Source organism: Periplaneta americana, chromosome 10, assembly GCF_040183065.1.
Source record: "Periplaneta americana isolate PAMFEO1 chromosome 10, P.americana_PAMFEO1_priV1, whole genome shotgun sequence".
Taxonomy (NCBI): domain Eukaryota; kingdom Metazoa; phylum Arthropoda; class Insecta; order Blattodea; family Blattidae; genus Periplaneta; species Periplaneta americana.
In genome coordinates this window covers 276,091-299,688 of record NC_091126.1, presented here as the reverse complement: position 1 = coordinate 299,688, position 23,598 = coordinate 276,091, and the positions used below count along the sequence as shown (strand labels likewise).

Genomic DNA, 23,598 nt, shown 5'->3' with positions numbered 1-23,598 from the left:
ACATATGAGTGCGGCCAATTGTGACATGTCCACACACTGAGAAGCAAAACAATGTGCCAGTGGTCCATACATATAATATAAGACCTGTACATTCCATATCTCAATTTGCCTAAAATGTCCTCCAATACATCTCCACGAAGTTTGTTACAATCTTTCTGTGACACTCTGTATATAATCACATACACACACTTCTTGAAGGGGGACTATACTGAAAATATAGTCATGCTAGAGAGAAAAAAAAAATTTTTTTTTTTAGATTTATACATAGAATAGTTCCTAGATGCTCTCTTTGTATGTTTACAAAGTTTAACTATCCTACAACATTTGGAAATGCTTGAAATAACACCATTTTAAAATTCCTATGCTCTTTAAATCCCACCTACATGGACGTGGCAAGGATCTACTCTGTATTTTTAATAATTCCAGAATTTGCTTCCAATCTATTTTCATTTATATATTTATTGTGAAAAGACCTACTGGACGCCAAGACAATGTCGTATGTAATATATTTTTGATAGAGGGCAGCATGTAAACGTAAGATATACAGAACAAAAGTTATTAACTTCTATTACATCCCAAGATTCTGTCCTGTACATGTCAAGTACACAGAATCACAGAATATGGTACCTTTAACACAGGCTTGTTTTCACCCTTTCTTCTATGATGTCCATGTGGGTACATAACATGATATAACCTAGCTGCATCAAATGTTGAAGTACTGAGATGATATCAGTAATTATTTTCAGTTGCGTAGGCCTATATATTTAGTTATTTTAAAACCAGTACAAAATTAGTGTGTATAGCTAAAATTTAGTCTAAAAATATGCCTAGAAGGAATGGAAAAAGTGTTGCATTGAAACAGAAGGACAGTTTAGAAACATTATGTGGATGAAAGAGAACCATAAGATGTAGATACAAATAAAAATGGAACTTGATTCTAGCTGCGATAATGGTGTTGATGAAGTGAAAGTGTAATAGTGCATAGGAGATATTTGATTACTTTCTATTTTAGTGAAAAATTTAAAATGAATGATTTTGTTTAAAATCCCCTTAGCATAAAGGTGTAAACTAGAGCTGAGTTGCAGTGTGTGTAAGGAGAGGGTAAAAATCAGTAACAGAAACTGAGAAGAGTAATACCACTCATCCCTCATTTGATGTGACTCTGAGGATGACACAGACCTTTATGCAAATAAAGTTTTCAATGCATTCTACTGAATGTGATGTAAACAATAATAGCTCATCCAGTAGTAGGTATATGGAAAGCACTCAGAGCAGTATGGTTGTCTATGCTATATCACAGTTCTCACAGTAAACCCTATGGTGATGATATATGCCTAACCAAGAAGAGTACATTAACCATGTGGGAAAGAAGTGTGAATGTATGGAAAGCTAATGGTATCGCTTTGGGTGGTTGAAAATGACTTCATACTATCAGAAGGCAATATTGAACAACCATTCGGATCTGCAAAACATGAAGACTGCAAATTATACCACAGCATGTGAAACGTCCACTGTGAGAGAATTCTTGGCATTCTTTCAATTGGGCATTAGCTAAGAAAATGAAACCTGGTGCATGTTTAGAACATGCTGGAACACCTACAAAGGAAGAATACCAAGGTCTGGCGAGTTGTCTAGAGTGTAGGACTCAAAAGAAAATGAGTTTCAATAGTAAAATATGGAAGTGAAACTTCTAGTTCAAAGCATAGAGCTGACATAGCTGATGTACAAGCAGTGGAACTTGTACTTAGGCTTGCGCAATACCAACTGGCAGCCTGAGTGACAGAGTCAGGCCCTAGGTCCTCAGACGAGCCCCATACTGCCCCCAAGAATTCAACCCAGCCTACTTTTTTAACTATTGTAGATGACAGATGAAAAATAGGGGGCACAAGAAGTGTGTTCGTGGAAATGAGAGTACCCCGAGAAAAACTCTATGCAACATCTATTTTCTCTGGCTGAGGATCGAACCTGAGCCACCTGGATGGAAGATCAGCACACTAGCGCTTGAGCCACAGATGTGACCTGGTACTGCAAGACGTGTAATACTAACCAGTTTAAGCATGCTATGAAATTAGCCAGACTCCAAGTCAAGCTCAAGGAGAGTCCTACATATACAGGTTAGCTTTCAATGTCATACAATGTAAAACTTTTCATTAATTTTTCTGTATACAAACTGCTAAGGACTTCACAGATGCAGTGATGGGAAGCTGAAATTTTGTTCACTCGTTCATTATATTCTCATGAATAACTTGGTCATTTTAGATTTTCAATGTCACATTTATTTTTACTTTTTATTTTTTAAACGAAACCCTCTCCACAAAATATGTAATGATGGTCGTATATATTATATGGTTTCAATGTTGATACAGGAAGGGCTTGGTGTTCTTATCAGGTACTCGTCTGAGGTCCTGGGACCTGACTCTTTCAGCATCAGATATATATCGTAAATATGTTTTTAAAGCATATTGGCACATGACGAGTAGGCTTAAAAATAGAAAAAACAAAAATTTTATGAAAACAATTATAATTAAAACTACTGAAGAAAAAAAAATGGTAAAACTCATGTATATGAACTTATCAAGACAAGTGTAGGCTATGTACCAAATATCAACGCTCTCACTCAATAAATAAGGAAAATTTATATTTCAGTATAGTTTCCACTTAAACAGGGAATACAAGAAGCTTATTTAAAATTCTTTCAGCTCTCTTGGAGGAAGTAAACTGTACCTTTCAACATTGATAGATACTTCCTGCATATCATGATTGAATTTTGTACACGTTTATGCCACATAAATGAATTTTTTATTGCTTTTAGTTTAATGTAAACTAAGGTGCTGGTTTACTGCTGCAGACAATTTTTCTCAAAGTATTATTCTAAATGACTATTTTTCTGAATAAGTTTATTTCAGAATCCGTTTTTCTGAATGGATATAAATCGAAAAAACATGAACAAATTTTCTAACGAGAAAACCTGTACCGGTATATGGTTGTTTCTGAGTAACAATAATTTTAACATTAATTAATAATAATTAATACTTATGCATATGTAATATTGTTACTGTTAATACCTGTGGCTATCAGACATGTTCACAGGTTGCAGATAGTGGAACATCCACCAGATACAGTAGACAGTTGTGAATAAGATGCCTAGGTCAACAAATAAGCAGTCGTGGACAAAGCAAGGCAGCCTGATGTCTTAGGTGGCAACTCCATCATCAGGATCAGGTGCATCCACATACCCTAAGGCTATGCTACTACAATGCTGCACGTGTTCTTCCACTAGCACTAAGGATACAAGATCACGATGCTACTTGCTGGCGATGCTACCTTGCCAGTATCAGTTGCTTGAGACTTGACATATTTCCGTCATTCAACTTGTAGAAAAATGTACATACCCATGCAACCATAATTTGGTGCAATACACAAAGAGAGGTAGATAAAGTATAGACAGAGACTGCACAGCTGGAAAACAGTATAGGTACACGATAATGATAATAATAAAAGGTAATACACAGTATTCTATTGCCATGGGAGTGCTCCTAATTCTGAACTGAAGTGCCAAGTAGTTAGCTAGGTAATTATGTACATCTTAGGTAAAGTGTGGCATTCTTGACCCATTTCTTTGTTGCATTAATTGGTTGGGTAACAATACCTACAGTAAAACCCCGATAAGACGCTGTGCAGGGGACCGGGTGTAAACCGCGTATTAACCGGGATTGCGTATTAGGCGGGTATACTAATTTTGACTCATATACAGTATCTATTAGCATTTTTCTTTATTGAAATACATGAGTCATGAAAGGTAATACAGTATTACTCCATTATGTAATTACTGTAATACAGTATTACTCCATTATGTAATTACTGTACTGTACGTCAAAGACATTTACAATATGTACTGTACTTAATTCTTTTGGAAAAAAAAAAAAAGTAATTTATAGTTGTTTGCCGTGTGCGTGTACTCCAAGTCCTCATGTTTACCACACTTCAGTTTCCTGCGATTATATCCTCCCAACGACATCGCAACTGTAGTGATTGAGTCGCGATTTTTTATTATCGTTCTTAATATCGATGATGGGATTCCTAAGGAATCAGGGAGTTGTTTCTGAGTAAGAGTACTGTTCTCATCGTACTTTCGTAAGATTTCCAATTTTTCCGACACAGAAAGCACTTTTTGTTTAACACTCACTGTCATTGTAATCACATTCACAGACACTTCAATACACTAAAGGACAACAAACTGCCCAGCAAACATTTCCAGAATTTTATTACGGCCGAGTGAGGAATGCTATTTGAGAGAGAGGGTTAGCAAGAGGGTGGGGTATTGTAACTGTATGTAGGCTTTAAGCGCGCAGGCGAAGAGTCGAATAAGAGAGTGTAACAAGAGGGTGGGGTATACTAAGGTATGAAGTATGAAGGTTTAAATGTGCAGATAAAGGGTCGAATACCAATACTTTTCAGGTTAATGGCACCAGTGAGTTCAGTGACTAAGATGTTTCATTGCTGTTACAGTACATTGCTGAAAATTACATCGAAAATATTCCACAAAAACTGCATATTATGCGGGACTTGAGCGTAACAAACGGGATATTTTATAAAGATTTTATATATGAAATGTGCAGGGACTGGACAAAAAAAAAAAAACATATTACACGGGATAGCGTAATAAGCAGGCGCGTCTTATCGAGGTTTTACTGTATTTCAGAATCTGCTGTAGATTCATAAGCATGATCTTCCCAAGTGAAGTAATATGGAAAACGAAAGTTCTTATCATCATGTGGCAACACCTTTCCAACTGGCAGATTCTATGTTCTATCTTCGTAGTGTATCCAGCTATTTGCTGACAACACGTGTTCCACTATGTTTCACTATGAATTTCCTCTTCTTACAAATGATGGGTAAAAAGCACGATGCTGGTTGTATATTTCAGCAGCCACATTCCAAAGAGGTACTGGAGAGAATTGTCCAAGGTTACAGGGATTGCAGATTTTAGATTAGTTCTATGGATGTTTGTGACAGGGCAGTTTAAGAGGATATGTTCCAAATCTTCGTTATTGTTGCAGACTGGCAGATTCAAACCACTGACCCTGATTTAATGCACGAGAAATATCATTATCACCATTTCTTCTCCAAAAACCAATTTCAACTGTTTTAAAGTTTCCATCCACATCTCTGTAGGCCATTTGGAAGAGTGAATGGTATGATTTGTAGTTGAAATTTAGTAAGCCTGTCTTGGGATTTTTTTAATACTAATGTGTTTACCATTGATCTCTTCCAAATAGTTTGGAAGATTCCATAATTCGTGAAACTGATCTGAGATGATTTTCAATTTTTCACACGTAGGCTACTGTGACTGCATTGCCTCCCAAATGATTTCTTTCATTTCCCAATAGTGATATTTCCTTGTGTGGAATTAAATTACAGTCAGATAAAGGTAGCCCCTGTGCCAAAATATTAATAATAACGACTGAAGTCGTGATAACTAGGACTAGGATTTGTATGTAATTACATATTCGTATTCCCTTCAATCTACCCATCCATAAATTAGAAATCTTTACGAATTGTATTACTGGAATCGATATACTGAAATATGGATATTTTTAGATATTTGCCCCATATTACATATTTTTGCTTGGTATTACACAAAACTACATATTTGGAGTTCTTGATCATATTTACTTCTATCAAATAAAATATCCACAATATTTAATTTAGCAGAGCTGGCTTTTCTTGGAAAGGGAAGGAGGTCGGGATGACACTTCCAAACCTGCACTTTTTCTTTCTCCCCCCCATACACTTATCAGTGAGTGAGAGGTGTAAATGAAACCTAATGGTACTGATTCTTAATACTTTGTATAAAAGTTGCTATGTTGCTATTAACCAGTTTCACCCCTTCCAATATTCATTCTTAAAATTGCAATAATGTTTCTCTAGTTTCAATAAATCAGTAGCTCCAGTGTTGAGTGTAAATCAATTTGTTTCTGAAGACGTACTTGTTTCAATTACTTGCAATGACTTCTCTAGCATTGGCACTACCTGCAAAACTAAAATAATAGGTGGTGATGGACGAAGCATTTACTATGCATGGAAAGGTGGTGGTGTGTCAAGTGTGTGATAGAAAAATCGGATGCACAATGAAATCACAGAACAACATCCACTTAGTGCTTTACACATTAAAAACAAACAATTACATTCATCCAGAAAACAATTATTTCTTGATAATCCATTTTGATTCTTGCGTACACTACTTTTAACACTTGAATATAATTAATTGATTAACTAGTGGACTTACTCGTGTTAATTATGTAAGATTTGTCCGGCTTACAGCTGTTTCAGTGCTTCACGCACCATCCTCAGAGCCTACTAGATCACAGTGTCATCTCGAACTTCTCTACCTGTAAAGTGGGTGTGTTTTATTGTTGAAAGGTGTTGAAGGGTGGAGTCGAATAGTGTGTGTGTGTACTGAAATTGACCTGTGTGTTGAGAATTTGATCGGGGTGTGTTTTAGTGTGTTTGTATATTTCGTATTGTTCTAGTGTGTTGAGTTTTTGGTTCTTGGGTTATATGTGTAGGATTTCCATGTCCGTATTTATGTTATTGTATGTATGGTTAGTATTGGTTATGTGATCGGCGTATGTAGATGTATTGTGTCCTCTGGTTATTGCTTTAATGTGTTCTTTGTAGCATGTTTGGAATGATCTGCCTGTCTGTCCTATGTAGAACTTATCGCAACTATTACATGTGAGTTTGTATACACCTGTGTGGTCGTATTTATTTGTTTGTGTTTTTTGTGTGTTAAGATGTCTTTGTAGTGTGTTTTCTGTTCTGTATGTTATGTTGTATTTCTGTTTTCTGAATGAAGATGCGATCTTATGTGTGCTTTTGTTTTCATATGTTAGTGTGATATATTTCTTATGTTCTTGTGTTTGTGTTGTGTTTTGCGTGTTTTTGTGTTTGTTAAGTTTTTGTTTTGTCTTCCTTATGATGCTGTCTATTATGTTTGGATTATATCCATTTTCTTGTGCTATGTATTTGATTGTGTTCACTTCTTCATTGTAGTGTTGTTGGCTCATGGGTATGTTGAGTAATCTGTGTACCATTGTCCTGAATGCTGCGTGTTTGTGATGTATGGGGTTAGATGTGTTGTGTATGTGTGTGGTGGTGGTGGTTGGTTTTCTGTATATTTTGTAGGTGTGTTTGTTGTCGATTTTTGTTATGGTGAGTCCAGGAAATTTATGGAGTTGTTGTTTTCAAGTTCTAGTGTGTATTGAAGTTTTGGGTGTAATTTGTTTATGTATTGGTGTAGTTTGTGTATTTGTCTTTTGTTTCCTTTGTATAGTATGAGTATGTCGTCTAATTATCTGTGCCAGTATATTATGTTGTCTGCATATTTGTTGTGTTCATTGTTGAGTATGTATTTTTACACAACATAGAACAAACATACATACTCAACAATGAACACAACAAATATGCAGACAACATAATATACTGGCACAGATAATTAGACGACATATACTATACAAAGGAAACAAAAGACAAATACACAAACTACACCAATACATAAACAAATTACACCCAAAACTTCAATACACACTAGAACTTGAAAACAACAACTCCATAAATTTCCTGAACTCACCATAACAAAAATCGACAACAAACATACCTACAAAATATACAGAAAACCAACCACCACCACCACACACATACACAACACATCTAACCCCATACATCACAAACACGCAGCATTCAGGACAATGGTACACAGATTACTCAACATACCCATGAGCCAACAACACTACAATGAAGAAGTGAACACAATCAAATACATAGCACAAGAAAATGGATACAATCCAAAGATAATAGACAACATCATAAGGAAGACAAAACAAAAACTTAACAAACACAAAAACACGCAAAACACAACGCAAACACAAGAACACAAGAAATATATCACACTAACATATGAAAACAAAAGCACACATAAGATCGCATCTTCATTCAGAAAACAGAAATACAACATAACATACAGAACAGAAAACACACTACAAAGACATCTCAACACACAAAAAACATAAACAAATAAAAACGACCACATAGGTGTATACAAACTCACATGTAATAGTTGCGATAAGTTCTACATAGGACAGACAGGCAGATCATTCCAAACACGCTACAAAGAACACATTAAAGCAATAACCAGAGGACACAATACATCTACATACGCCGATCACATAACCAATACTAACCATACATACAATAACATAAATACGGACATGAAAATCCTACACATACAACCCAAGAACCAAAAACTCAACACACTTGAACAATACGAAATATACAAACACACTAAAACACACCCCGATCAAATTCTCAGCACACAGATCAATTTCAGTGCACACACACACTATTCGACTCCACCCTTCAACACCTTTCAACAATAAAACACACCCACTTTACAGGTAGAGAAGTTCGAGATGACACTGTGATCTAGTAGACTCTGAGGATGGTGCGTGAAGCACTGAAACAGCTGTAAGCCGGACAAATCTTACATAATTAACACGAGTAAGTCCACTAGTTAATCAAATAATTATTTCTTACTCAATTGCAACAATCTTCCAACAGAAGAACTGAATTTTTCAAAGACATGTGTCGAGCTCTCGTAGCTGCGATTATTCCATGGTACAAGATCCAGGTTCCCGAGTATCGCTCATTCCTAGAAAAGTACTGTGGCGACAAATTCCTGATGATTTGACACTCAGAAAAACTATCTCGATTTTTGTTAACAAGTGCTTAATGAGGTGCATGCCAAGATAGGCAGTTTCCACATTTGTTTAGCAGTCGAAACAACAGATGTGACTGGATGCTATGTGCCAATCTCATCATTGGAAAACTCGACCCAGAGGAACCCTCCAAGTCGTTCCTGATCTTCTGTAAAGTTCTGGAATGTACCAATCACGAAACCATTGCAAGGTTTGCAAATACTGGACTTAAAGTCTATGGCCTGAGGGGATTCAGGAAGAAAAGGTGCTGCAGTGTATATGTTGAAAACAGCTACTGCATTAAAGATATTCCATCCTAATATATTCAATTTCACCTGTCTAGCTCACGGACTACAATGAGTTGCCAAAAAATTGCGAGGTAACTTTTCTCAAGTCAATAAGCTCAATTTGACAATAAAGAAAGATTTTGTTAAAGTTCCACAGCATGTTCAGTATTACAAAAACCAGTTACCCAACATCCCCTTACCTACTGAACCATTTCAAACAATGTGGAATACTTGGCTAGAGGCCGTGAATTTTTACAATGACAATTTCGAATTAGTAAAATGTGCAGTGAGTTCATTTCCGAAAGAATCGGGCATGAGTCGACGAACTGAAACTAATAGTAATACTGCATTTAGGTTTTATTACTTGCACTTTAAAGAAGTTAGAGGCTGTTGGACTTTCTCTACAAGAGTCATTGGATGTTAAAAGGAGACTTGCTGCTGTATGGAGAGATATCTCACAGAAGATACCGAATAAATTTCACGCAGTTATGGAAAGAAATCCAGGATATTCAAATTTAAGAAGTCTGCAAGATCCTAAACATAGAAGAACATGATCCTTCTACTGATATCACTCCAGGAAGGTTCCATCTCTTGAAATTTGCTTCAGGAACATTCTGCGATGTAGAGAGGTCATTTTCAGCATATAAACAGACTGTCTTATCAGCAACATTCAATGACCCTGAGAATCTCGAAAAATGCTTGACACTCCATTGCGCAACAAAATAATGTAAGAAAAATAAGTTCACATTCTCTAAGCATGCTATAACTCCATTCAATCATTTTTGAAAACAAAATAATAAAATTGAAAAAGACAATGTCTGGCATGTATTAAGTGCTTCAATACCAATCTAATGTAAATCTGCCTGTTTCCAATATTATATATTTTTCTGATATTACATATTTTTATTACATAAATATGTATATATTTCATACTTTGATAACACACAAAAATCCTAACCCTAATAATTATAGGCGTAAGTATGATGATAAGTAGCTTCATGATGATGACAGCGCATGAGAAACATGAAGTGAAATTACTTACATTTTATAATAGTGAATTCTAGTCCTCAACTATAAGTTAATTATAATAATTTCGTTTCAGTGATGGCCTGTAAGGAAGATTAGAAAATAAAAACACACGCTCAGATTTTTACGAAACAAGAATAAATCAGGAAGTACTAACAGGACGAAACGGCAAAAACCTTATTACCTGCACAGATATATGAGGTTTATTCTGGCTTACGTCAAATCAACGAGGACTGGAGCAGGCAACATTCCAGACCCATCCTCCCCGCTAGCACCCACAATCCACAATCAAGTGCTTGGTGATGAAACTGTTGAGTCAACATAACATGAAAATGAAATGGAAGGGCCTGAATCAGTAATTATGAGCCAACATCTGGTTCAAGAAGAAAAGTGTCCAAAGGTTTGCCAAGTGAAGTTGAAAAAAACATTCATAGATTGTTTTAAGGGCAAAACAAATTCTTAATTCTGAAAAACCAGAACAACTTTCCTTGCTTTTAGTGCTTTGACAGAAACAGGCGAGTTGACTGAATCTCACTCCTATTTCTTTAAGAGAATAAATAGTACTGGCACAACTGGATGAAATTCAGTTTTCTTCATACATGACCAATTCCTTACCAGTTTCCCTTTCTCATACCACACCAAGCACATCTATTCTTCTTTCGATACTTCCTGCTGTGAAGGAAGTTTCGCAAGTTTGTAATTATGTTTTGTTTCCTTGAGAAATGTTAATTTGTAAGTTTTATTTTTAAGTAAAATTGTATATTGTGAATAATTTTCTTACACAATGAAAATATAATTATGACATCTACTGTATTTACTATTGCTTTCTTCAAACTTATTAATAGCCGTTCAACAACCACACATCTTCTATAGTGAGTATCTTGTTTGCGAATATTAAGGCCAATCAAGTCAGCAAAAGTCTGAGACTTGTTTTAGACATTCTACAGAATACTTTAAACTTATTTTCATAATTTTTCAGTACTTAGGCACAAACAAAGCCCCTCTATTGACATTGTTTCTAATAATATATGGCTTTATCCAAACACCCCACTTTTTCTTCCTTTTGAAATAATGATAAGCAATCATGACATCATCATTCAAAGACATCTTCCCCACAATAGCAGTCATGTAATACTCATATGTGTACGAGCCTCTGATTTGTTGATCGCTGCGAGATATCTTATTTACCAGTATTACTACAGTAGCATTGTAGTAGCGTAACACTGGTGGGAGAACGGCCTAAATCAACCTGTACCGGTAACAGAACAAGGACAGGAAGTGGCATTGGAGTGGGCACACACTGCAAAAGTTTGCGAACGACGTCACCAGATTGAAATTCACAAGGAAATAGATGCAGAGACAGGCTGGGAACAATCTGGAGATGCAAAGTCGATAGAGAGGCCATGACAGAAGGAACAAAAGCACTGGCCAAGAACAGAGTGTGATGGAAGAAGTTTGTAACTGTCCTATGTTTCTACAAGGAATATGAAGCAAGACTGTTACTACGGATATCTAGTTATATCATTAGTACTTTTTGTGAGTATCCCTTATTTCAAAATTCACCATAATCAACATGAAGAGGGAGCATGTAATTTTTTAGTTTGTTATTTAACGACGCTGTATCAACTACTCGGTTATTTAGCTTCAATGGGGTTGGTGATAGCGAGATGGTATTTGGGGAGATGAGACCGAGAATTCCATTGATTACCTGACATTCAACTGACAGTGGGAGAAAATGTCAGATAAAACCCAACCAGGTAATCATCCCAAGCGGGAATCGAACCCACGCCCAAGCACAACTCCGATCAGCTCAGTTGACTGACCTATGCCAGTGAATTGGGTGCCTGCAATACTGGAATCTGGAACAGGAGGGATGAAATGATTATAAATGTGAAATTTATTGTGAGTGTACAAAACTGCATGCAAAGGAATGCTCTGCACGTGCTGTCACAGTTGGAAATGAGCAATATTTTACAGCTGTTAAAAGTGACAATCAATCACAACATTCACATGCTCCCAACAGAGAAGAGGCAGAAGCTTTACTACTGCAGCTGAAGACCACCCAGAGCTTCAGCAGACACAAATATTGTACAGTGTTCCTGCTGGTGTCCTTCCACATTTGTCAGAAAGAGAAAGTTTATAAAAAAAAAGCTATCAGAAGAGAGAGAAGATGCAATCAATACTCTAATTGAAGATCTTTAAAGGATCTGCATGAAATCCAATACGTATATAAAACCACTCTAGGGACAAAGATTCCTATTGTAAGGTACTTATAATGAAGATTTCAATCAAGAAGACCATGCCATAAAACTTGGAGATCCTTTTTCTTTTATGCCATACTTGGTTTGCTGAAGGAATGTTTCAGACAAGTCCAAATATATTTATGCAATTGTTTGCCATACTGGATTTGTCAATGGTCAATGGAACCCTGATGATGAACACGTCCAAATTGTCTTACCATAGGTTCTCTCTTTGCTTGCTAACAAAGCAGAACATTCTTACACAAAGGTACTTCAAAGCGTTTTATATGCAACTCGAAATATCGCGATTCAAGTAACATTGCCAGCTAGAGTAATGTGCGATTCTGAGAATGCCATAATAAATAGTGAAATATGCCTCACTCTTCTCTCTCTTGTTGTTTCCTACATTTGGCCCTGAGTGTGTACAGAAGGCGTACAAGAGCGATATAATTATTCTGAAAACAATCAACTAAAAATAGAAACATAAGTTGTATGTCACATGTCACTAGCACTCGCATTTGTTCCTCTCAAAGGAGTTCCGAGCTGTTTCGAATAATTGCAAGAAAAATCCTGTGAAGAAATTTAAGTTATATTGGAGCACTTTGATATAAATTACATCACAGGCTGAAGAGCATGGTGAAGATGGGCTGTGCCTGCAAGATATCCAATTACTATCTGGAATCAGTACAGTACAAGGTTACTCTGCATAAGAAACATCACACCAATAATCTAAGTGAAGGGTTTCATAATTGCCTCCAACTGGTCATCGGAAAACATCACTCGAACTTTTATACAGCTTTCAGTGAATCCCAAAAAGAACAAAGAACAAGGAGAGAGACAAACTTCACTGCAGTAATTTAGGATAACATAACAAGTCATTACCTATAGTGGAACACAGACTTCTGAAGTGTTCGAGGTTGTACATATTTTTGGTTGCTTACCCACCCTCCTCACGAACTTTTCCCTTTGCAAGTTATACTGTAAAAAATAATCTCGTCAGTCTCCTTGTGCTCATCTCGTCAATTCGTTCTTGTTCTTCTCAGTTCCTTTTAGGCCTATGGGTCGTTTATAATTTACTAGCGAGCATCTCGTCAATCGTGAAAGAAGGCTTATGAAATAGTGTTATAGTAATACGAGATAATCACGAGAAAGTAACTGATAAGATGATCAGGAGTGATTAAATGATTGGGGCGAAATTGACAAGAGATGATAAAAAAAAAAGATTTAACGCAATGGGAAGGAAAATAAAATCCGGGACTATTAAGGTAGAACGGCATGAAATAACAGATTGCTGAGAACATTTTAATAGGGAAATAGCTGAAAGGACAATCAGAACTGAATTAATTTGATCAGAGAAAAATTAATGAAGAAACAACTATAGGTGAAATGAAGGGAAGAAAGAAAAAAGATTGACGAAATTAATAATAGGCCTAGTAAACTGATTGAAAAGACGATCAAGAGGAAAATTAGATGATGGACGAGACTATGAAACAAAAAATGAATCATGAGACAGTTAGGAGAACGAAAAGGTGGGCATGGATCATTTTGTAGGGACTCAATCACGTCAATACAAACATTTCTTAAAATGTTAAACGAACACCAAAAGCTGTTGCCATAACTCTTTGAGTTTTATGGTACATGGAAGAAATAGCAGATGACTCACTGCTAGAAAGATATTAAAAATATTTGTAAATATAAAAAATAACCTCTTTTGTCTGATTACGCATATTTAGACTGTGAAGCATACTCGAAGCATAATAATATTTATTAAACACAAATTGTACAACTTTTAGACTTTTTTTATTTGTTCTGGACACCTGGCTTGGGATCTCTCAGAGTGACGGTGATTATGGAACATTGGTGGAATGACAATGACGAGGGGAAATGGGAGAAGTTCGATTAAAAAAAACCCTCGTGCCCACTTCGTTCATTATCCAGACGGAGATCGAATCTGGGTCGCCACGGTGCAAGGCAGAGAGACTAATCACTCGGCCACGGGTTATTGAATGCTTGAAAAAGTGTCTACATATATAAAACAGAAAATCACAGCATAAGTTTAGACAACTCAGCTATACATATAACACAGAAAAGTACAGCACAAGCTTAGACAAAAATACTAAATTTCGGCTTTGTCTTTACAGTGTAGGAAGTTCAGATTTTTACAGTAGAACCGGTCCCCAGCCCATTAGGGTGGCAGGAGGGTGAGTAAGTTTGCAGTAAGAATAATGGAAAATGTGTGACCTTGGCAACCATAAATGTTTGTGGACGACTATAGAAAGAAATGAATAACACTGCAAAAAAAGAAAACGATTCTTCTGCTGTACCACCAACTCAAGGAAGAAAATTGTCGCCTTGAGTACCTTCGTGCCATTGAGCACAACTTTAGTGCATAATTCATATTTATATGTTTTAAGCTGATGATGAAAATAGATGTCATCCAGCATTATATCTTCATTTATTTAAACATGTTGTGAAAACTATTGGAATTTAGTTATATTCGGAAATCATACATTCGGAAGTTAGTTTTCGGGGGGGGGGGGATATCGGGGATATATCCTTCAGAAAAATAGTCATTCGGAATAAATGATTCGGAAAAATTGTCGGTAATTCTGGTTGAGGTAAAATTTACCTAATTAACTAATTCTAAAATTATGGCGTGTTAATCCATTGTGGATGTGTCACATATGTCCTGAAATTATAGAATATGTTGTAATTGAAATTTTATTTCTGGTTGTAATAGATGCCAGTGCACACAAGAAGAAAAGCACTGTTAGTTTATATGTAACACATTACATGGATGATGAAACTGAATATTAATTTGGGTGAGGGAAGGGATGTGTGAATGCAAAGAGATAAGAACAAATATACAAATATTAACTCAGGCTTACCTGTTTCCTATCAATAACTTGTATTCTAGTCTTGACATACGGAAAATGATTTGCTGTAGTGAGAATAGTTTTTCTCTTATATTGCTCATGTAGTTCTCCATGTGCCCGTCCTCCTGGTGTGAAGGGGGTGGCGTACACAAATCTTTCTGTAGGGGCAAAAAAAATGTCGACACTGATAAAGCTACAAAATTATTTGAGATAATATAATTATTAATAATAATGAAATTTCTCGAATAAAACAGAAAAAGTTGCCTTTCGGTAATCATGGACATAGTCACTTAGCACAATGATGTCGAACTCTGAAGGCTGGTCCACAATAAACCAGGAATGGAAACGAGAACGAGAACAGAAATAATGTTAAATACATTTATTTTAACATTATTCCTGTTCTCATTGTCATTTCCATTCCCAGTTTATTGTGAACCAGCCTTTAGCTGCATAAAGTTCAGTAAGATGTACTCAAAAATTCTGGATAGCATTCACCAGCTTATGATGATTATTATTAGCAGCAGCAACAGTAGTATTATACTGCGGGTGTGAGAGGACATAATGGTCGGCGGGAAAGGCACATAAGTAAAAAAATGTCGAAGTTTTAGTTTATTATATTACATTAAAGTGCAGGCGCGACTGTAATAGTTTAATTAATATCACTGTATGGAAAAAAATACTAGAATGGAAAAGCCACTTAAGTCAAGTTACGACTGTAATACATAGTTTAATTAACAGGCTTTGGCCTAGGGACATAGAGTAACCAGTATGAGGTTTAGAGTACACGGAGTATAAATGACGTCATGACCCCTGTGCAGTCATCGGACTGCAACAGCACAGGTGGGTCCGTAATGTGCATTACCGTTGTGTGTAGGCCTATTGCTGCTTGGCTGCAGTACGTGTAACAGGTTTAGGCATAGGGACACCTGATTGAAGGTTACAACTCACGTTAATACATTAATGGTAGACATTTATTGTCTACACTAGGAATGTACTGTATATACTGCATCTGTACAGATTGAAATATATTTTGTGCCATACTGTGATGGACTGTTTACATGTTGAGACACGAAGTAACGGAACGCTCCATCTCCCAGTCCACTCGACCAACATAACACTATCGTCCATGCGTTCTGGACTTCATGCGTTTCTGTGCCCAAGACTGAAGCCTGTTAATTAATATTGCTGTATGGAAAAAATACTAGAACGGAAAAGCCATTTAAGTCAACTTAGGTTATTTTGTTAATACATATCTGCACAGTTGGACTGTACCTGAGCACACAGATCATAATAATGGTAATTTTTAAAAATTTTCATTTATATCTCACAGTGATCCATTGTTGTTGATGATGAACAGCTGCAATGTTAAGAACAATGTGCTGCATTTAATTACTAACAACACTATGTTTTTCCTTCTAAACTAAAATAACATTTCACTATTTATAGTGATCTTGAAATGGTAAGACGTCCTATGGTCCAGTGGAAAAATGTCATTCAGAACAGTTAATGAAGTTGGAGCATATTTTAGTGGACAAGTCTAATGATAATGATACTGATAGTGTTGATGATATGCACTAACTTACAATGCCCTTTGAAATATTAGTACTGTACTGGTATTTAATAATATGGCAAGCTATACATATACATACACATACATGCCTTTTATTACTACTATTATTATTATTATTATTATTATTATTATTATTATTATTATTGTATTTCAGATCCTGCATAATCTTGTTCGCATATCGTTCAAGAGTTAAATGCAGCTACAGGTACTTCAAACAATTCTACATCTGCAATTAATGATAGAAAGTTAATTGAAACATTGCTTAATAATAGTCATTATTCAGATGAAGATCCTACTTATAACCTTAATAAAGATAGCAATGAAAGTCCGCAACAAAAGAAGAGAAAATCTGTTACATCAAAAAGAAAAGTGGAAACAGTCACATCTGTAGCACCTGCAATTAATTCAATTCAGAACATATCACCTAAAAAGACAAACGCATCCTCACAAAAAATAAAACAAATAGATCAAAGGAAAAGTTGAGATATGAAAGTAGAAATTCTGGAACGTCCTACATAATGGAGAAGGGAAAACTTATAGTTGAAAGGTCAATGAAAACCTCCCAGATTGCAGGTCAAAATGCTACGAGAAATTATCACGATTACTGGTTGCTTGGTGGTTATGAAAGAAGATCAGCTTTCGTTGCAGCTCATAAGGCAACAAGTAGAGTTAGAGCGACCTCTCCCAACAAAAAGAAGTATAGAATGATGACCTATAATTACTACTTACCAGCTAATGGAAGAATGACATCCATCTGCAAGGGTTGTTTTCTCAAAACACTAGATGAGTGATAATTTTATTAAAACTGTGGGACTGAAGAAAAGAGCTTCGCCCAGTAGTATGCAGACGGATATTTTCCGTGGTAAAATGGCCTGAAAGCAAGCTTGAGCATATGAGAGACACTATACCCATCAACAAAATAGTAACCTTTACTTCTTTACAAGAAGGAAACAGAAAATCCGGTTTGTATGAAAATTTATGCAATCAAGTTTCATAAATTTAAATTTAAATTTAAAAAGCCACATGTAGATACCTGTAGCACATGTGATAAATTCAAAATGATGATTCAGATTGCAAGCAGTTGAGATGATTATTAACCCATATTAGACCATCATTCCATTTTTGGAACATAACTTTTTTATGATGTTGTCCTAACTGTATTGGCATTTAATGGAATTTATTCAGAGTAGATGTTAGTATGATAGTACTGGAGTAAATTTGAATTGGTTCAACAATGAACATCTGTTTCCTGCTCACATTTTGTGGATGGTTTTCGTGACAACATGACACAAACAAAAGGATAAGCTACTAATTCCACAATTTGGGACATCTAGCCGACATCTACGGCTGACCACTAGGATATGATTTGCGGAGAGAATACAGAATAATGATAAATTTAAAAATAAAGTACAATGTGATTTCGGATAAACATGAGATGAAAGTAAAATGAAGAGTAATGAAATGAATTTTAAAAAATATTACGTAGTGTTATTTATACAAGTGATTGTGCAAAATGGATAATGAATCTCTCAATATCATTAGACAAATTTTGTTACTGTCCTCACTAGAAAATTTAAGAGAAAGGAGAATGGTTTTGGTTAACTTATATGAAATTTCCCTAGCGCCAAAAAGAAGTCCTTTCACTTCCCATGAATTAATATTCATTTTGTATCTCTCACTGGAGTGAGGAATACATGGGTTGTAAATAGACTTCCTTTCATCGTTAACATTATTGGCTTGTTGATCATCCTTCTCAAAACGGAGAGTGGGGTCAACAATGAGGCTTCTTTGATTCCGGTGATCGAAGGCTATAATGTCTGCTCTTCTCGTTGATCCATTCTCATCCAAACAGTGCACTTCTTTGTAAACCTCCCACTTTACCTTCCGAAGAGTGGTTGCAATGGAGCTTCTCACTTTATGGTGGTGACTGTTCCTCAGTAGATCTCCTTTAGGGCAGTAACCCAAAACATACCCAAGGGTTTCTACTTCACTGCATCCTGGATGACGACAGTTTTGATCTTGGAAAGAATGACCTGGCACAGATCGTACTGCTGCGATGTTTGTGGACATCTTTATGGCAATGGTCCACTCTGAGGATGATATCCCTCTTCTATTACTAATCCAAGAGTTGTTTTTTGAATCTTCACTGTAAGTCACCACTCCTTTACCTTTTTGTGGAAGACGACACCAATTATTAAATGACCTCCGCCATAACTCAGATCTTAAACTTCGTCCTGTTATCGAATGTGCTTCTGCATTGTTGGGAACATTTACTCGTGAAAGAGCTTCTTGTTTCTCAGTTTCAAGATTCCTGCAGAAATGGAGATGTTCGTCATTTATTTTTAGAAGATTTCTGACAATGTTGTAGTGTTGGAGATGTACTTTCCCATTCAGCATTATATAAACCAAGGCCACGAAGATTCTTCGGAACATAATATAGTATGTCATTTGGACAATCGTGCGGTAAACCCACAATTTCCTTAGTACCTGTCCGGACAATTTTATCATCATGTAAGAAAGGTTTTGGAATCTTATTCATTGGTGTACTTTGGAGCGAATAAATGATCTTAGGCCATACACACTGATTCATAATATTCAGTTTTTGATCAGCTTTCAATAAATTAGTGGTGATTAATTTGTCAGTCAATATCTTTACCAAAATTTCGAATAATACTTGGTTGATCAAATACAATTTCTGCAGAAAATGTAATTCCCAAATAATTGACGATTTCACTCAGTCCAATAGAATTAATTATATTTGCACAATTCAAAGTGATAGTGTCTTGGCTGAGATTACCATTTTTAATGTTGATGAGACTACATTTTTGGGGGTTAATATTCAAACCAATTTTTGATCAATTTTGAAATGTCAAATCAATTAATATAGAAATTGACTCAAGGTCCTTACTAATGGTCAAATCATCGGTGAAGGCAAGAATTGAGACAGGACTAACAGTAGGAGATAACTGGTAACCGTATTCTTGGGCTATTTCAGGTTCAGTTAATTCTTTAAGAATATTATCAATAGCCAAGTTAAAGAGAACTGGGGATCAAGGAGAACCCTGAGCTACTCCTTTATTAAGGTGTATGTCACCACTTTTATTTAAGCCTGTTTCTATTTTGATAATGTTATCTTCCACTAAATTAATAATTAAGTCTCTGAGATTGTTTGGCATATCTGTATGGTAGAGAGATTGTTTTAAATGCTCATGTCCTATATTATCATAGGCTTTACTTATGTCAAGGGAAGCTATGCAACAGTTCTTCTTCTCCAATTTTGCATCCTGATGATATCCATTGACAACTGATGAATTTATATGAGTGCCAGGTATAGAGATAAACCCCCGTTACTGATTTGACAAGTTAACGAAATTGCGAAGATATTTATCAAGAACTTTCTCTATTATTCTTCTCACTACTGAAAACATTGATATCGCCCTCCAGTTCGTCAATTGGTCTTCTTCACCACCTTTAACCCTTAAATTGACTATGAATCCTATAGGAAACAACAGGTTAATAGACTATATGCTATAACTGTAATAGAACAATAGAAAAAAAGTTGGTAGAAAAATTAAAATTTTACAATACTATAATATTGTACAACATATAAAATATGGACATTGCGATAGTTGTTTTCTTTACAGTCCGACAAGGTTTAATAAACTAGTGTGAGAAATGAAGTTTTGCTAATTTAAAGGTTAAATAGTAAAATTGTCCTAGCTGTCTTAAGAACATGAGGACATCTTTTAAACTTCAACATGGCGTTAGCTAGCAAGCAAAGTACTTTACTCGTCTTTAGTTCCTTGATTGTTCTCATGATGTATCAACTTTAATTTTTGAGACTGCTATGTTTATATCACGTTCAGATATCTGAATATCCTCTTCTGAAGCTATAGGATCAATAAGCTCTAGTGGTGTTAAATCATTTATTTTACTAAACCTATTTGTAAAATATTCAGAAATATTATTAATAGGTATTTTACACATTTTATTATTTTGACTATTCATTGTGTTTCTCACTACTTTACACCATTGATTAAAATCTGATACTGAGCCACTTCATATTGATATCATTTTTTGTGTTGTTTTCGTTTCCTTGCAGCTAATCTACCAGGCTTTTTCGTAGATAATTGGGAAATATGCCTTGTTTCCTTATGGGCTTTAAATTTGTTATAATAGCGTACTGCAAGATGTCTAGGACCTGGCAAGTTGCTAACAACATTTGCCAAATATTCAATGAAATCAACGACGATTTTCTCAAACTCCTCCACGTCACAGTTATTAATAACACTCGTAAACTTATTTTCAAAATCTACAATACCTTGAGATTTACCATTCGATGGACTTGTGTGTGAAGACTGTGACTCAGTATTCCGAAGATCATTTCCATTTTCCTCCCTCCCAGAAATATAGTGCATAGGAATGTCCCTTCAAGTGGTTAATTGCTTTGTTCACATCATATTTAGATATAATGATCTTGCGATGAACATCAGGGTTCACTTTACTTATATGAATGGTTACACATTTGAAGAGTTTACCACAATATTCACACCATTAGGTATTTTGACTATTATTCATTAGTATAAGTTACATGGCTGGTAATAAACAAACGTAAATTGCTCACAAATAAATTGAAGATATCATTAATACATTAAGTTCTTAATAAAGCATGTCATACTACAAAATTTCACTTTCAGAATCTTGATAAGTACACAAATCTTGATTTATATAATTGAATATGTGGTAACTAAATAAACAAACTAGTCCTGATAAGAACTATTATTCCTGTTGTAAATTCCGATAAAGATGTTAAATTTTCTTATACCAACACTAACACAGATAGATAAGCATTGGTTCTAACTCTTGACGCCAATATAGAAATATATTAGTTCCGAGAATGTTAATTATATTACAAAATTATATGCTTATAATCGTATTCCATCAAACTAATGTCAAGGCCTCCTCTAGAAAAGAAAACTTAACGTATAACTTATGTTATATAAAATGCGTTATTCTTTATAATATAATTTATTGCTATAAAATATGCACATTTAACATATTATGAAGCAATATTTTAATTATGAGATAATCGTTGCAACTTGAGGTTAATTTTTAATGTTCCAATAATAGAACAATGGGAACAAATGGGTCCCGTGAAAATTCTAATTGCTAAAAGTAATATTACTAAATTATTTTTTATATGTTTTCGTTTCGTATAGTTGTAATATAATATTATAACACAATTTTTATTGATTTTTTTCTCTTATGTAGATTAAGTGCACATGAGATTTTGGAACTAGTGGAAAATGATGACATTATAGGCGTTAAGGTTGTAACCATTACACCTTAAGACAGTGGCAATGAAGATGAAGTGAGTGTCGACCAGCTTTCCCAGAAATCAACTTCTTGCTCAAGCTGAGGCAACTCTGAAGGTAGTAAGGGATGGTGTGGTAAGAACAGAAGTACAAGTAACTGGAAGCTGCAGTGATATCAGTCCACATTGACAAATGAACCTACTCCCAGTGATGATAAAGATGAAAGTGTTGACCAATTTTCTAAAAAAAAAAAAAAAAAATTCTATCTCGAACTGCTTTGTTTGTAGTTAGTGATGATATGGTTAGAAATGAAGTAGTTGAAAATTGTGAAAATACGAATTCAGATTTCACAAACAAACCTACTCCATGTAAAAAGAAGACACCCAATATTCAAAGAGTTTGAATAAAGATTTACTTATTCAAACAAAAGGAAAAACAATGGAGTTTCAATCCATGGCTTGTAGAGAAAGAATAAGAACCGACTGAAAATTGTTTTAAATTATTATTATTATTATTATTATTATTATTATTATTATTTTTTATCAGGAAGTTTTAGAAATGATTTGTCAGAAGAGTAATCTTTATGCTCTGAAAAAAGGAGTGTCAAACGAGTGGCAGGCATCTTACTGTAAAGGTTGAAAAACAGTCTCGAAGTGCTCTAAATGTAGTATCTCACTTCATGCTAAATGTTTTGTGTTTTCCCATCATAAGTAAAACAAATTGTGTTATGTATTGTCAAATAATTCTGTAAATCAGTTTGCAGTATAATGTAACTTACAACTAGAGCATTGTTGTATGGTATTATTTCTTTCTCTCAATAATGAAAAATGTGAAAGGAATACCATGGCACACTCTCGAGTCTGTTGTTCCATTAATGGAACATGTTACACAACTTTAAATGTGAAATTCTTTTCAAATCATACTTATTTCACTGTAGTAATTGACAAAAATACAAAAAACCCAGGTTTTCAAAAAATTGAAAAGTCGAGTTTAAATGGGTTAAAGAAAGGGATCTCTATTATACAAAGCAGCAGAGGGTTTATGATGAGAAAAGGAAAGATAAGGAGATAACGAAAATAAATGAAAGCGTGGAGTGTTTATCATTTGATCTGCAACAGTGTCTCCCCGCTCCAGCAATTTCCTCATTTGTGGCCAAGCGCCAATTGTAAACTTTTAATCTCATTGCTCATGCCAATGCTACAGGAGAGGCTACTTGTTACATGAGCGGATGACATGCTAATCAGATAGCATCATGTCTATTTAAGTACTTACAAGTTAGACATGTTATACTTACTTTGATACATGTGGGAGGCCAAACAGAAACTCTATTGTAGCAACTATGTTTTCATTTGTACAGGAGTTCCCCAATATTGATAGTATTGATAACAAATTCATCATCCCAGGACACAGTCACATGGAGGCAGATAGTGATCACTCAGTCATTGAGAAGAAGGAAAAGAAAACTAGCATAGAGATCTTCCTCCCACATGATTGGTTACAGTTAGCAAGATCAAGCAGCAGTCGTTTC

The 23,598-nt window shown here is 35.2% G+C and overlaps 1 protein-coding gene and 1 long non-coding RNA gene across 7 annotated transcripts in view; one reads left to right on the top strand and one right to left on the bottom strand.

Annotated features, from left to right (window-relative positions):
* Zir (dedicator of cytokinesis) overlaps positions 1–23,598 on the bottom strand; it is a 302,289-nt gene that overhangs the window by 24,224 nt on the left and 254,467 nt on the right. For 4 of the 5 annotated variants that reach the window (XM_069836641.1, XM_069836643.1, XM_069836642.1 and 1 more), the window contains one exon: positions 15,198–15,343. In XM_069836641.1, coding sequence (XP_069692742.1) covers positions 15,198–15,343 — 146 coding nt within the window. Of the gene's footprint in view, positions 1–15,197; positions 15,344–21,888; positions 22,311–23,598 lie in introns of those variants that run through there. The other variant, XM_069836644.1, reaches the window with a different exon arrangement.
* On the top strand, positions 1,371–22,138 carry LOC138707362 (uncharacterized). 2 transcript variants are annotated; one of them, XR_011334195.1, is made up of 3 exons: positions 1,371–2,114; positions 3,079–3,222; positions 22,027–22,138. It is a non-coding gene; the product is annotated as an uncharacterized lncRNA (long non-coding RNA). The 2 variants fall into 2 exon arrangements; XR_011334194.1 differs by lacking the exon at positions 22,027–22,138 and adding an exon at positions 10,146–10,707.